The sequence below is a fragment of the Akebia trifoliata genome, chromosome 4 (genome assembly GCF_017979445.1).
Source record: "Akebia trifoliata isolate Shusen 1 chromosome 4, ASM1797944v1, whole genome shotgun sequence".
NCBI classification, from domain to species: domain Eukaryota; kingdom Viridiplantae; phylum Streptophyta; class Magnoliopsida; order Ranunculales; family Lardizabalaceae; genus Akebia; species Akebia trifoliata.
The window spans coordinates 17,076,639-17,093,059 of NC_141378.1; the positions used below are offsets into that span (position 1 = coordinate 17,076,639).

A 16,421-nucleotide genomic window follows, 5' to 3' on the forward strand; every position below is an offset into this window, starting at 1 on the left:
GTTGCGAGTCCATTCTCATGAGTTGAGAAGGACTTGAATATTAATTGCCTTAAAATGAGTTGACATGTAACATTTTTTTTTAATACAATTGCACGTACCTCGCCTATCACCAAGGTTGGAATGTTATTCTACTATTCTACCCTCTTAATTAATCATTCTTTTTAGAAAGCTTCTATTGTCACACCAACTTTTTCTAAAGGCACACCAAGATATACTCTAAGCCAATTTACAATTTTACCTATGAATTAGGGTGGCGTTTGCAAAAGTTTTTGTGGTAAGAGAATCTCATTTTTTTTTTTATTATAAAAGAATAATTATTTTATTTTAATTGGGGTGTAATAAGTACAAGTTCGGGTGCCAATGGCAGCTCTGTTTTTAAGGGACATCAAGCTAAAGCATAACTCGTATTATTAAGTTTAGCCCAGTCCAGTTAATTGGGCTTACAAATGTATCTAAAGCCTGGATCAAGTCTAGTCAGGTATAAAAGCCCAATGAATCAGCCCATCAATACCATTAGTTAGATTTGGACAAAATACCTTTAATTTACCTAAGATTCTCTTTCCATCTCAATGGGAGACAACATCTCTCTTTGATTTTCCATTAATACGTTATGTTTATATATGTATAGAGAAAAGGGAAAATTACTTAACATAGAACAACGATTTAAAACCTTGAGATCAACTATTCAAATAGTTGAGACTGACCACTGGTAATCCAATGCAGAGGGTTCCTTCAGAATTTTTAAGCGGGCTGTTCAAATAGTTGAGATTGACCACTAGTAATCCAATGCAGAGGGTTCCTTCAAAATTTTGAAGCGGGCTGGCCGCTTCAAAGATTTTTCTGACTAAACTCTCTCTACCCCTCTCTCACATTTAAATTTGAGAGATTCTATAGCACACCAACTTTTACTAATAACACACTAATCACTGTGAAATTAACCTGTTGTTTATATAAATGAGAGAGTGAGAGAGAGGATCGAGATGGAGGGAGGGTGCAGTGAGAAGGAGAGAATGAGAGACAGAGAGGGTATCAGCGAGAGAGATGGGAGAGAGACGAGAGTTCTACTCTTTGTTCTTTTTTGATTTTTAAGTCCCCAGGAAGGTAGCACTAAATATTCAAAAATGGAAGGACGGCGCTGTAAATATCGTTTAATTTATAACTTAAACACAGATCGCGTCTTAGATTTAATCTGAGCCGTCCGGTTGCGTTTTATCCAACAGTCACAGTACGTTTATTATTCCGTCTGCCAAAGAGTGAGGCGCCGAACGGGAACCATATATATATATGGGAAATGTTCAGAACCCAACAATTTGCCCAACATGTTTTGTCCTACATGAGTTAAAAGTTTTGGAATGGGTTGATTTTTGGTGAAGATGATCTTTATGGTGAGGAGACCATCCTCACCAAAAATTAGCCCATTCCAAAACTTCTAATTCATGTAGGACAAAATATGTTGGGTAAATTGTTGGGTAAATGGTAGGGTGTTGAACATTTCCCTATATATATATATATGGGTCCCGTTCCCCATCCTAAGCTTTACCTTACACTTTAACAAACATGTTTTGTCCTACATGGGTTAGAAGTTTTGGAATGGGCTGATTTTTGGTGAGGATGATCTCTATGGTGAGGAGATCATCCTCACTAAAAATCAGCTCATTCCAAAATTTCTAACCCTATCAAAAATGATTTACAAAAAATGGACGGTCCACGATTTTTCAACTTGTAAACATGGGGCCAAAAATTTCAGAATCGGCTGATTTTTGGTGAGGATGATCTTCTAATCATAGAGATCATCCTCACAAAAAATCAGCCCATTCCAAAACTTCTAACCCATGTAAGACAAAACACGTTTGTTAAAGTGTAGGGTAAAGCTTAGGGTGTTGAACATTTCCCTATATATATATATATATATATGGAAATGTTCAGCAACAAACATTTTGACAAAACATGGGTTAGAGGTTTTGGAATGGGCTGATTTTTGGTGATGATGATCTCCTCACCGTAGAGATCATAATCACCAAAAATCAGCTCATTCCAAAACTTCTAACCCCATCAAAAATGGTTTACAAAAAATGGACGATCCACGATTTTTCAACTTGTAAACTGGGGTTAGAAGTTTTGGAATGGGCTGATTTTTGGTGAGGAGATATCCTCACCATAGAGATCATCCTCACCAAAAATCAGCCCATTCCAAAACCTCTAACCCATGTTTTGAAAAATGTTTTGCCAAAATGTTTGTCAAAATGTTTGTTGCTGAACAGGACCCATATATATATATATATATATATATATATATTGGGTCACGTTCAAGGGCCAACTTTTTGGCAAAACATTTTTCAAAACTTCTAACCCATGTTTACAAGCTGAAAAATCGTGGACCGTCCATTTTTTGTAAACTGTTTTTGATGGGGTTAGAAGTTTTGGAATGGGCTGATTTTTGGTGATGATGATCTCCTCACCGTGGAGATCATCCTCACCAAAAATCAGCCCATTCCAAAACCTCTAACTCATGTTTTGAAAAATGTTTTGCCAAAAAGTTTGCCATTGAACGCCCCCCTATATATATATATATATATATATATATATATATATATATATATATATATATATCAAACCTCTTTCTAGGGAATTGCACTCGCTTTCGTCTGAATTTCAAATCTTGGTCAACCTTCACCCCCACCACTCTGCTCACCCCCTCATCCTTTAAATCTAGATCCGAGAAATCTTCATGGTTCCTATCCTCTCCATATAACAATAGTGGTATATGTAAATTCTTTCACCCGATGTACAACTCTACTTTTCATATGGAGTTTCCTGAACTAGCGGGTGCAATCCACCACTCAAAGTATGGTTGGTTGTTAATGTCTAGAGGTGATAAATCTCTTTTATTTTCCAATCCCTTCACTAGGGCAATCATAAATTTTCCTGATTTGGATACTTGCCTATTTGGGTTGATCGGTATTTCCTTTTCGTCCCCTCCAACTTCGTCAAACTGTATAGCTTTTGCCCAAGAAGAATCTCATCCCAAGTTTGTTGAGATGGTTGTCTGTCGTCGCGGAGAAGATTCTTGGACTTCACATATAATTGATAGTAAGGAGCCGTTTTTTGCATCTCATTGCAATCCTATTTTCTATGATGATGCTTTCTATTCTCTGGGTGAAGATGGAAAATTAGGATTTTTTAATCCAAATGAGTCAGAGGAGGAAGATGTTTGGAGGGTTCTCTTAGAATTAGTAGGACCCAATTGTTTATTCCGAAGGAGTTTTATTACAGAGTGTGATGCAAAGATCCTATCCGTATTTGTTGGCCACTTGGGTTGTCCAATTTATGTTTTCAGGTTGGATATGTCAGAGGAAAAATGGGTGAAATTTGAAAGTTTGGGAAATAAAATGTTGTTTCTTGGCCATACGACGACATCGCTATTGGCATTTGCAATGGTGAAGGGAATGGAAAATAAGATCTATTTCCCTAGGTTCTATGGTGAACATATCGTATTTTATTCTCTTTCAATTGGAAGATATCATTCTTTTGAGGGTGGTTATTCTCGGAAAAATTGGTACGACACAGAAGAACAATGGTATAGCACGTGGATTGAACCCGATGTGGATGACCTTCAGATTGGCTTTCGAATCCTACCCAAAACAAGGAGGACTAGTAACATCTTTTGTGTTATTTAGATTACACCTTTTGTATGTTATTACTGCTCTAGAATCATTTATTCATTTTATTTTAAAATAGTTCAAATCATCCATGCATTTGATATTGAAAAATAGAAAAATGTAATGTAAATCCTCTAGTGAGATTTTGTGATGAAACAATTGGTATTTTCCTTGTTGAATTGCTGAAGTTTGAAATCTGAAATGTTGCCCTGAAAATTACAACACCTTCTAGGGGAGGGGGTGGGGGAGGGTATGCATCAGTTTCGAAACAGAGGTATACTCTAATATTTACAAAAACTTGGGGGATGTTCAAATTACCATTTTTTAAAGCTTGATATTGTACTCCTATCTCCATCTTAGAAATCAACTTTCTCTGTTTCTCACTTATTGAACAGAGATTTGGGGTTAAGAAAAATGTGTGCTAAGCTGCTTAAATATAAAATATTTTACATTGAAATAGAACAGATTGGCTAGCTAGCGAAAGCAAAATTGCCCATTAAATTTCATGACTTGGCACTCTTTTTTTTTATTAGAAAAACACTTTCACAATCAACCACCACAGCCCTTTAGATTTCATGAGAGAAAAAAAATTTATTTTGAATGCAGAATTTTATTTTTATTAAAATTATTGAATTCAACATTTTTATGCAAGCCGAGCCAAACTCAAGCCAGGTATGGCTGGTCTATGAATTAGTTAGCTTAAGCCAAATAGGATTGGTTTATGGTAGAACTCACCTCTTTATGTCCCAGTTAGGGATCAACCAAAAATAGACCTGAACCCGTTCATTGGACAGTTCAATCTATAAGAGATGGCACATTACTTAATGAATCTGACGGAAGTCTTTCTTTCTAGATACCCTATAATTTATGGGTGGTATGTTGATAATTCAACAAGTAAACTTTTTCTTTTTAAAGATCCGCGCACCCCTTTCCAATCATTGAAATTGATCATTTAAATGGTCGAGACCTATAATTTAAATCATTGAGATTGACATTTTACAACCATTAAGATCAATTATTATAAACCATTAATCTTGATGTTTGACAATTTGAAAGGTTATTCTTGAAAATTTAGATATTGATCTGAGTCCGACTAGCTTTACTAAGGAAGTAAGGATTTCACCCTCGCTAAGGGTTCTTGGGTTCCAATTGTGGCATTCAAAAACATGATCCAATGCTTTAAGGTTGTAGAGGATAAAATTCTATAAATTCTGAAAAACAAATCCCAAAAAAATTTATTTTCATAGTTGAATTTTAATTTTAAATTTGGGGGTTAAGTGAAGGTTTGGTAATCCAATGGAGAAACCTAGAGAGCTTAGGTGTTTGATTGCTGAGGTGGTAATCCATTTGAGTAAAACGACCCTTAGTAAGGTTCAAATCTGTACTAAGTTAGTTAGGAAAATATTTCTCTAATGATCTTAGATGTTTTGGGTGGGATGTTTTATCATGACATTAGGAAAGATAGATTTTTTTTACTAACCATGTTTTATTTGATAGAGTAATGATTTTTTGACTCCTCATGTGGCATATTCAAAGTACTCTCCTGATGTAGCATGTGTTAGAACCATGGATATTTATTTCTCGAGATATAGAATTATATTTATTTATGGGGACATGCACAGGAGTAACCCGAGGTATAAACTATATGGTTCTTGCACATGCCATATTAGGAGAGTATTTTGAGTATGACACGTTTGGGGGAGTTAGCTTATCACGACTCTGTATGATATGGAGCCTACAGAGGAGTAGAGTCATGCTACGGTGACATTAGGATTTACCTTGATTTTCACATTTATGAAAAGCATCCACGGTGATGCGTGCAGCTCCACTTCAGAAATGTGAGAATTGTAATAAATCCAATGTCACCAGCATTAGTGCAAAGGAGTAAGGGCTCCAAGCTGAGTCTATTGTCAACCCATAGGGAGTGCCCATTGCACCAAGGGATGTATGCTCTATTTCTATCGTATGGTTACGTTAATGGTGTATTTGGAAGCGGGAGTTAATCAGAGTTGGAGTTGGAGTCGGTAGAGTTAGTTATAACTCTTCAAATAAACTCTAATGTTTGGTTTATCTACGAATTCAGCCTACGAATTGTAAAAAACCTTCAACCCTTGTATTTTGCTAAGATTAACTATGACTCAGTCGAGTCAATTTGATTTTATGTATTTTTTTTTAATTATTAATTTAAATATTTATTATATTAAATAAATGTGATTTTATGATTAAATATTTTCTTATCACTTTATTTCATTATAAATTATAATTATTTAAATATAAAATTCATTTAATAAGTAATGAAAGTGAGTTAAATGATTAATATACAGGATGATTGAGCGAGAAAATTCGATTTTTGGGATGAAATGGTATGTTAAGATTTAAAATAAGTCTAGCTTTACTAACTTAGCAAGATTTTCAATCTTACTAAACGTTTTTTAGATCACTTTATAGCATCCAAACACATGATCTGATGCCACATTGATGTAGTGGACGAAATTCTATAAATTTTAAAGAAAACAAAACTTATAAAAAATTATTTTCCACCATTAAATTTTAAATTTTAAATATAAGAATTCAGCATTTGTCCTTTTTCAAAACAATATATAATTCGGATCTAAGCAAATATAAGGATGTATACATAGCTGACCCTGATCCAACTCAAGTTAAGAAACATCAACTCATATCCGACCCATATTTTTCTTCGGATCTACTGCAAGGGTCCAAATCCATTAAATTTGGATCATTCGAATTTCGAAAAAAATCCAACCGATTTTTTTTACCTATTCTAATCATCTTATTTTATTTTATATATATATATATAGTAATCTAGATCATAAATAAAGTAAAGTAAGTTAAATGATTAATATTAGAGTTGTCAATGCGTCGGGCTTTGGCCCTCGACTCACTGTGGACCAGGTTTGGATTTAGTTATTAAATTCATTTAGCTATCGAGTCAGGCTAGTCTAAACCTGTTTAATAATAGGTTTTGGATTTTAAATGTAGGCAAGATGGGTGGCCAGGCCCGGCCCGCTATATCATATCAAAAATAATATATAATAATCTTATTATACATTAATAATGTTCTTCGCAGTGTCTTAGAAAGTGGGTTTGGCCCGACCGGCAAATTGCCCAAATGTTAGTGGAAGTGGATCAGGCTTTGATTAAGGTTTTATTTTTTAAGCCTGGTCCGACCCGATATTAGATGGGTTGACTTAGGGCCTAATTTTTTAGCCTAAAAAAGTCTAGCCCATTTGAAGCTCGGCCCAGCCCCGTCCAGATCTTCTCACTATATTGCGCCCCTCCAGAGAAAGTATTTCCCCAAAACCGACGAGGAGTAGATTAACTGTATCCCGTTGCAACTATTGCTCTCTGTAGCTCTTGTTGTACAGTCCATAAAACTTTAGATTTAACAAAAATAACAAATCAGTACTCTTCTACTCGTGTTTTAGATCAGATTTGGAAAAAATACTAGTTTTTTTTTTATCTGATCAAGTGTTTGAAAATGGACGGTCAATAAACTACTAAATTTAACCGGTTAGATTAGATGATGTCGCACACTTGCAACCTTCGACAACTTTTGCAGGATCATCTCCTCCCCAAGACTTTATTTATCTTCTCGCAAGACTTTATTTATCCTTAACCAAATAGAGTTAATTAAACTCAACTAGGGTCCAATTAGTGTTATATATAAGAGGAGAAGGAAGCATAAATGGAGATGGAGATGGAGATGGAGATGGAGAAAAACGCGTCTAAATCAATTATAAGCGAAGGGATGAAGAGAAAGAAACAGAGCTCTGTTCTGAATCATCCTGTTAGAGGAGGAATCAAACGTAAGATCTTCTCTCTTCTTGGGAAAAGGTTGAAGAACGTTATCCATAATAGCCTCGGCGGCCTTTACAAATCTGAAGAGGATCCATAACCATACTTATGTTCTTCTTCTTCTTCTGTTGTTGTAGTACGTTGTTGTTGTTGTTGTTGTTTTTTCTTCATCATCTTTGTAGTGTGTGTGTGTGCATGCTTTCATGGTGGTATATGTGAGAGTCTGAGAGATGCTTCTTTAATAAAATATTATATACTTTGTTCGAATTTTTGGTTTGAGATTGAACTTCTAATGCATATTATTTTCTTCTTTCTTTCTTTCTGTTTGCGACAACGAGACGAATCGGACGAGTCGTCTGAGTCTTGGAAGAGACCAAATGACGAGTTATAGAAAGCCCAAACTCTGACTAGATGAATGAGACGATTCTGACGATGGCCGATTCGAATGGTCTTGATGTTTCTCCGTTAACAAAATGACTAGAAAAGAATGGTTTAAATGTCAATAATCTGAGTATTGGAGTCATGGTTTCAAAACTCAGTTCGACGTCTCGTCTCGTCTCGTCTCGTACAAGATCTGGGAAGAATCGCCCTTATGTTTCAAAAATCTTGGCCGATTCCAATGGTTTTAATGTTTTTTCATTAATAATTTTCAATTGTTTAAAGAATAATGTTTACTATCTGTGAATTGGATTCATGTTTCAAAACTTAGTTCGACATCTCGTCTCGTCTATGGAAGCGACCCAGTTGTCTCTGATGGGTCAACTCGTACAATAATTATAATAATAAACTATCTTTTAAGATTTTTAGGTTAAAGTACGTTCTACTTATAAAAAAAAATAAAAAATAAAAAAGGTTAAAGTACGTGAATATTGAGGTTGAAAACTAGGGTGGGAAAATGGTCCAACCAAACAACCATATGAGTGCGGGATGTGGAAGGGCATCATGAAGATTACCCCCTTGTTCAAAGCGAGAGTCAGTTTCAAAGTAGGCCAAGGCAGTCGAGTAAGATTCTGGGAAGACACATGGTGTGGGAATCAACCTCTAATGGAGGTATTTCCAATGTTGTATTCCATATCCTCGAAGAAAGGGCAACCAATCACATCCATTCGTCGAGCCATGGGGGGAGACTGGGCATGGGACCTTGGTTTTCGAAGGGGCTTGAATGAGTTGGAACTTCAAGTAGTTGGCAAACTAGTCGGTGATGCTTCACGAGTTGAGTTATGCACGGGAAGGGAAGATGAAAGGATTTGGACGGTAAGTAAAGATGGAAGATTTTCGGTCCGCTCCTTCTATCAATCTTTGAGCAACAATGGGACTTCACTCTTTCCTTATGCCTCAATTTGGGGCCCAAAAGTGCCAAGCAAAGTTACTTTCTTCACGTGGACGGCGGCTCTAGGAAGGATTCAAACGACGGATTTGTTGATGCGGCGTGGATGGTGCGGGATGAATTGTTGTGTGTTATGTATGGAAGATGGAGAATATTCGGATCACCTTTTAATCCATTGTAAATTCTCACATGCCATTTGGACCCATTTTCTAAAGTTATTTGGGATTTCAACATGCCTACCGAGATCAATCAAGGATATCTTTATTAGTTGGTCATCAATTGGATACACGTTTGGTGGCACAAAGAGGATGTTGTGGAGCATTACGCCTTTCGCTATTTGTTGGGGCGTGTGGATTGAGAGAAATAGGCGCATCTTCGAGGGGAAGCAGTTAGATTGTCCACAAACAATTATGTTTATCTTGGGTCTTCTCTTTTGTTGGTCAAAATTATTTAAGGAGTTTAGGGGTATGTTTTTTGAAGATTTTGTATTTAGGTGGGATAGGATTTGCTGTCTTGTTTGTGACTAGCTTTACCTTGTAAGTTTTTTCCCGGTTGGTCATCTCAACCGACTTGGTTTTGGTTCTTGAATACAATGCTATTTATCAAAAAAAAAAAACTAGAGTAAGATATTTTACTCAAAGAGGTTGAAGATATTAGGTTAAATATGAGAATAATAACCTCATTTTTACATCAATCTGTTGAAGAAGATCACGGTCAAGAAAGCAGGTAGTGAGTAGCAAGTGTAAGAATCGTAGATTTTTTCCCTTGGGATAAGGAAAAAATTTACAATTCTTGTGAAAAAAAACACATGATCTAACCCTATAAACACAAAATCCAACGGTTGACATTTATGATAACACAAATCTCAAAAATACTTATCTCGAGGATAAATCTCAACTGTTGGATTTTGCATTTAAAGAATTGAAATCATGTGTTGTTTTTCATGAGTCATTCTTACGAGTCAAGGGATCTTGACCCTTTTCTAAAACTTATTATATTACTCTTTGACTTTGGTCTTCTATGATATAGTAATGAGAAATTACCTAATGCCTTTCTATCCAACCTAGCCAAAGACCCTTCAATTCTCCCCAAAATTAGTCATGTTGAAAAGCAAGATGGGTGACCATAGGGAGGTAGATCTCAATCTAAAAAAACAACATAGCTCTTTATAAAAATAAAATAAACCTTTCTTAATTTCAGCTTCATTGAAGACTTTAAAAATGTACAGTCACATTATTCCAAACTTTAAAATTAAAATTCAAGGGTTTTTTTTTTTTTTTTTTGTTTGTGAAAGTTCTTTGAATTTTGAGATCCATATTCTTGTGACATCCGATCATGTTTTTGGATGCCGATGTGTGATGAGGTTTCTTGGGGTCTCTAAAAGTATGGCTATTCAAAATGGTACTTATAAGTACAGATTGTATACACCTATGGAGGAGGGTTAAAACTCGCCACCTGCACATAGCTATTTCCATAAATGCACCAAAAAAAGAAAAGATTACTCTTTAATATCTATTTAACAATATCTATAAGGTAGGGGTGCAAGTTAATTCGGTTCAAACCGAGAACCAAACCAAACCGTGTATTTTGGATTGGTTTGGTTTAGTTTAGACTAAATACGGTTCAATTTCGGGTTTAAAAAATGAAAAACCGATGAGTTCGGTTCGGTTATCGATTCATACTTAATAAAAAATCGAACCAACCATTATTTTTAAATAAAATATAAGTTTAAAAAAAAAAAAAAAAAACCCAAACTCTACTCTCTCTCTCTCTCTCTCTCTCTCTCTCTCTCTCTCTCTCTCTCTCTCTCTCTCTCTCTCTATCATCTCTCATTTCATACAGGTGAGGCTGCGGGGGTTGATTGCTGCTTCTCAACTCCAACAGCCGGGGTCATCCACTCTCTTTCTCTCTCTCTTGCGACTGTTTGCGTATGGCGTGCGGCTGCGGGTCTTCCTTCTCTCTCTCTCTCTCTCTCTCTCTCTCTCTCTTGTAAGTTAGAAGGCGTGCGGCTAGTGGCTAGCAGCTGCAGACTGCCTTTCAACTCCAATAGTCGATCATCTCTCCGTTTTTCTCTCTCTCTCCCTCTTTCTCTCTCTCTCTCTCTCTCTCTCTCTCAATGCAGGGGAATACTTCAAACCTTTTCTTATTTGTGTTTTTTTTCTTCTAATTTTGAAATTTATTATTTCTCATACTGTTTCTGAAGAAATCTTCAGTAGATCTGAGTTTCAGTGATGGAATTTCACATAATGAAGAGAAAATCTAGTGTGATGTCGCAAGCAACCAAAAATAAAACCTATACTCCTAAAAAAATAAATGTAGTGGTGCGAGTAAGGATCGTTCCCACGGAAAGTATCTAGCCTAGTTTTTATGCTACGTGAACAAGAAGGAGGGTTTCAAGTATAACGAAAATAATTTTAAGAAGAATAACTAAGGAACAATTCAAATAGAAGAATTAAAATCATTCAAAAGAACAAACATTGATCTAAGTCAACTTCCACCATAGGAATTTTATAACTGATCATCGATGCAAGTATATATCGATTCATAGTTTGAATATTCACCATTAGAATTATTTTCCTATCTCTCATTAATTGTAGTTAAATCGAAAACAAGCGATCTAATTAACCCAAACTATTAGTCAACCCAAAACAAGCGCTAAAGGTTTAATCTAGTAGTAACCTTCAGAATTAGAGATATCGATGAAATTAAAGAATACAAGCACAAGTGATTGTATTTAATTTAGTCGAGCGTTCTTCCTAAGATCTAATAATTTTTGATGCAGCAAATTATTAAATCTTAGTTACTTCACGAATTAGAGGGATCAAACAATTACGGATTTGATATATAACCTAATAGTAGATTGCAACGAATAATAAGCTAGTAGGCCTCCTAGTAATTAAACGAGACAATCATGAAAATAGGCATAAAAGAACATCTAATACTCAAAACATAAACTAAACAATAAAAATAAATTAGATCTCACAGTTTTTATTGATTCCCAAGCTTATGTTTCCTTCGACCAATTAAAAAAGTTTAGCCACACAAAATCATGATGAAAACTCCAAAAAGAAGCTAGAGAAGAGGGGAGAGAGAGATGTCTTCTTCAAGTCTTTTGATTTTTTCTCTCTTCTACATGTTATTTTTCCTTCTTAAAAGCCTACAAAATCTCCTAAAAAAATTATAAATCTGATCCTCAAATAACAATATCCAAATCTGATTAATTAAGGAAAAAAAATATGAAAAATAAAATAAAGTCCTAATATAATTAGGAAAGTGGTATTTTCAGCTAGAATTTTCGTGCACCAAATCTAGAGACTTATGAAAATAAATCGCATCAAATACGTGTTAACAGTGCAACTGCAGCAACTTCAAGTCAGATTTCTACCTGGATGTACTTAGTATCTCTCAAAATTCAAAACATAAAAGTTGTATATATTTTTCTTAGTGTTCCATAGCATTTTGAATTATCTCAATCGGAGCTCGGATGAGAGAGTTATGCCCAAATTACTAAGTGATGTTGAAATTGTCTAAAATTACTCAATTAACTTCGTTTTGCATTTAACACCTCCATTTGCATCCTAAATCAAAAGAAAAAGAATAATAACTACATTTAGGTACCAAATATGTATAAAAGACTAAACATTAAAGGATAAAAATATGATATTTTAGATTCTTATCAAAATCTCTTCAGGCTTTGTGCAAGAAACACAATCTCCCTGCAAATAACAAACCCTCTTCTCTCACCCTCCTTGTTTGACTTTTTTTCTTGTTTCAGATCACAATCACGAATAGATATATTAATTTTCTTACTTCTATTTATTTAATTAAATAGGCGGACAAAAACACTTCAAACAGTAATGGTGATTTTTTTATCAAAGTTGTTCTCTCCATCTACAATCGCTAAAGAAGGTATGTGTTTCCATAATTTCAAAACAAGTTTGTTAAAGTGTAGGGTAAAGCTTAGGGTGGGGAACAAGACCCTATATATATATATATATAGAAACATTTTTGGCAAAACATTTTAACAAACATTTTTTGGTGAGGATGATCTCCTCACCGTAGAGATCATCATCACCAAAATTCAGCCCATTCCAAAACTTCTAACCCATGTTTACAAGCTGAAAAATCATGGACCGTCAATTTTTTATAAACTGTTTTTTATGGGGTTAGAAGTTTTGGAATGGGCTGATTTTTGGTGATGATGATCTCCTCACCGTAGAGATCATCCTCACCAAAAATCAGCCCATTCCAAAACTTCTAATTCATGTTTTGAAAAATGTTTTGGCAAAAAGTTGGCCCTTGAACGCCACCCATATATATATATATATATATATATATATATATATATATATATATATATATATATATATAGGGTCTTGTTCACCAACAAACATTTTGGCAAAACATTTTTCAAAACATGGGTTAGAGGTTTTAGAATGGGCTGATTTTTCGTGAGGATGATCTCTACGGTGAGGAGATCATCCTCACCAAAAATCAGCCCATTCCAAAACTTCTAGCCCCAGTTTACAAGTTGAAAAATCGTGGACCGTCCATTTTTTGTAAACCATTTTTGATGAGGTTAGAAGTTTTGTAATGGGTTGATTTTGATGATGATGATCTCCTCATCGTAGAGATCATCCTCACCAAAAATCAGCCCATTCCAAAACCTCTAACCCATGTTTTGAAAAATGTTTTACCTAAATGTTTGTTGCTGAACATTTCCCATATATATATATATATATATATGGGGACAGTTCGGCAACTCTAAAGTTTGCCAAGTTTGGTACCAAACATTTTTCAAAATATGGGTTAGAAGCTTTGGAATGAACTGATTTTTTGTGAGGATGATCTCTATGATGAGAAGATCATCTTCACCAAAAATCAGCATATTCCAAAACTTCTAACCCTATCAAAAGTGATTTACAAAAATTGGACGGTTCACGATTCTTCAACTTGTAAACTAAGGTTAGAAGTTTCAAAATGAGCTGATTTTTTGTGAGGATGATCTCTTCAACGTAGAGATCGTCCTCACAAAAAATCTACCTATTCCAAAACTTCTAATTCCGTCAAAAGTGATTTACAAAAAATGTTTGGCATCAAACTTGGCAAACTTTAGGGCTGCCGAACCGCTATATATATATATAGCGGTTCGGCAACCCTAAAGTTTGCCAAGTTTGATGCTAAACATTTTTCAAAATATGGGTTAGAAGCTTTGGAATGAGTTGATTTTTTGTGAGGATGATCTCTATGATGAGGAGATCATCCTCACCAAAAATCAGCCTATTCCAAAACTTATAATCCAATCAAAAGTGATTTACAAAAATTGGACGATCCACGATTCTTCAATTTGTAAATTAGGGTTAGAAGTTTCAAAATGAGCTGATTTTTTGTGAGGATGATCTCTTCACCGTAGAGATCATTCTCACAAATAATCAGCCTATTCCAAAACTTTTAACCCCATCAGAAGTGATTTACAAAAAATATTTGGCACAAAACTTGGCAAACTTTAAGGCTGCCGTACCGCTCCCGATATATATATATATGGGTTCCGTTCAGCAACAAACATTTTTCAAAACATGGATTGGAGGTTTTTTTTTTACCGTAGAGATCATCCTCACCAAAAATCAGCCCATTCAAAAACTTCTAGCCCCAATTTACAAGTTGAAAAATCGTGGACCGTCCATTTTTGTAAATCATTTTTGATGGGGTTAGAAGTTTTGGAATGAGCTGATTTTTGGTGAGGATGATCTCCTCACCGTAGAGATCATCCTCACCAAAAATCAGCCCATTCCAAAACCTCTAACCCATGTTTTGCCAAAATGTTTGTTGCTGAACATTTCCCTATATATATATATATATATATGTTGAAGGAAATCAGAATTGAGAGGCTTTGGAAGGATATTCCAAGTGAGCTTTTTAAAATTAATCCTATCAAATCTCTTTCTAGGGAATTGCATTCGCTTTCGTCTGAATTTCAAATCTTGGTCAACCTTCAGCCCCACCACTCTGCTCACCTCCTCATCCTTTTAAGTCTAGATCCAAGAAATCTTCATGGTTCCTATTCTTTCCATATAACAATAGTGGTATGTGTAAATTCTTTCACCCAATGTACAACTCTACTTTTCATATGGAGTTTCCTGAACTAGCGGGTGCAATCCACCACTCAAAGTATGGTTGGTTGTTAATGTCTAGAGGTGATAAATCTCTTTTATTTTCCAATCCCTTCACTAGGGCAATCATAAATTTTCCTGATTTGGATACTTGCCTATTTGGGTTGATCGGTATTTCCTTTTCGTCCCCTCCAACTTCGTCAAACTGTATAGCTTTTGCCCAAGAAGAATCTCATCCCAAGTTTGTTGAGATGGTTGTCTGTCGTCGCGGAGAAGATTCTTGGACTTCACATATAATTGATAGTAAGGAGCCGTTTTTTGCATCTCATTGCAATCCTATTTTCTATGATGATGTTTTCTATTCTCTGGGCGAAGATGGAAAATTAGGAGTTTTTAATCCAAATGAGTCAGAGGAGGAAGATGTTTGGAGGGTTCTCTAAGAATTAGTAGGACCCAATTGTTTATTCCGAAGGAGTTTTATTACAGAGTGTGATGCAAAGATCCTATCCGTATTTGTTGGCCACTTGGGTTGTCCAATTTATGTTTTCAGGTTGGATATGTTAGAGGAAAAATGGGTGAAATTTGAAAGTTTGGGAAATAAGATGTCGTTTCTTGGCCATACGACGACGTCGCTATTGGCATTTGCCGTGGTGAAGGGAATGGAAAATAAGATCTATTTCCCTAGGTTCTATGGTGAACATATCGTATTTTATTCTCTTTCAATTGGAAGATATCATTCTTTTGAGGGTGGTTATTCTCGGAAAAATTGGTACGACACAGAAGAACAATGGTATAGCATGTGGATTGAACCCGATGTGGTGACCTTCAGATTGGCTTTCGGATCATACCCAAAACAAGGAGGACTAGTAACATCTTTTGTGTTATTTAGATTACACCTTTTGTATGTTATTACTGCTCTAGAATCATTTATTCATTTTATTTTAAAATAGTTCAAATCATCCATTCATTTGATATTGAAAAATAGAAAAATGTAATGTAAATCCTCTAGAGAGATTTTGTGATGAAACAATTGGTATTTACCTTGTTGAATTGCTGAGGTTTGAAATCTGAAATGTTGCCCTGAAAATTACAACACCTTCTAAGGGAGTGGGTGGGGGAGGGTATGCCATCAGTTTCGAAACAGAGGTATACTATAATATTTACAAAAACTTGGGGGATGTTCAAATCACCATTTTTTAAAGCTTGATATTGTACTTCTATTTGGGGTTAAGAAAAATGTGTGCTAAGCTGCTTAAATATAAAATATTTTATATTGAAATAGAAAAGGTTGGCTGGCTTGCGAAAAATTGTCATGCTTAGATTTCAGGACTTAGCACTTTTTTTATATTAGAAAAACACTTTCGCAATCAACCACCACAGCCCTTTAGATTTCATTGGAGAAAAAAGGGTTATTTTTAATGTAGAATTTTATTTGTATTAAAATTATTGAATTCAACATTTTTATTCAAGCCAAGCCAAACTCACGCCAGTTATGGCTGGTCTATGACT

The 16,421-nt window shown here is 35.1% G+C and overlaps 1 protein-coding gene and 1 pseudogene across 1 annotated transcript; both read left to right on the top strand.

Moving 5' to 3' along the window:
• Positions 1 to 2,789: 2,789 nt before the first annotated feature.
• On the top strand, positions 2,790 to 3,838 carry LOC147404203 (F-box/kelch-repeat protein At1g57790-like). The gene has a single exon (XM_086437715.1). The coding sequence runs from the start codon at positions 2,805 to 2,807 to the stop codon at positions 3,675 to 3,677; it is 873 nt and encodes a 290-aa protein (XP_086293841.1). The 5' UTR covers positions 2,790 to 2,804; the 3' UTR covers positions 3,678 to 3,838.
• Positions 3,839 to 14,663: 10,825 nt separating this feature from the next.
• LOC147404204 (F-box/kelch-repeat protein At1g57790-like) lies at positions 14,664 to 15,862 on the top strand (annotated as a pseudogene).
• The last annotated feature ends 559 nt before the right edge of the window (positions 15,863 to 16,421 follow it).

Excerpts from the sequence above, each read along its gene's own strand:
- LOC147404203 (XM_086437715.1), top strand. The coding sequence starts at position 2,805 with ATGGAGTTTCCTGAACTAGCGGGTGCAATCCACCACTCAAAGTATGGT.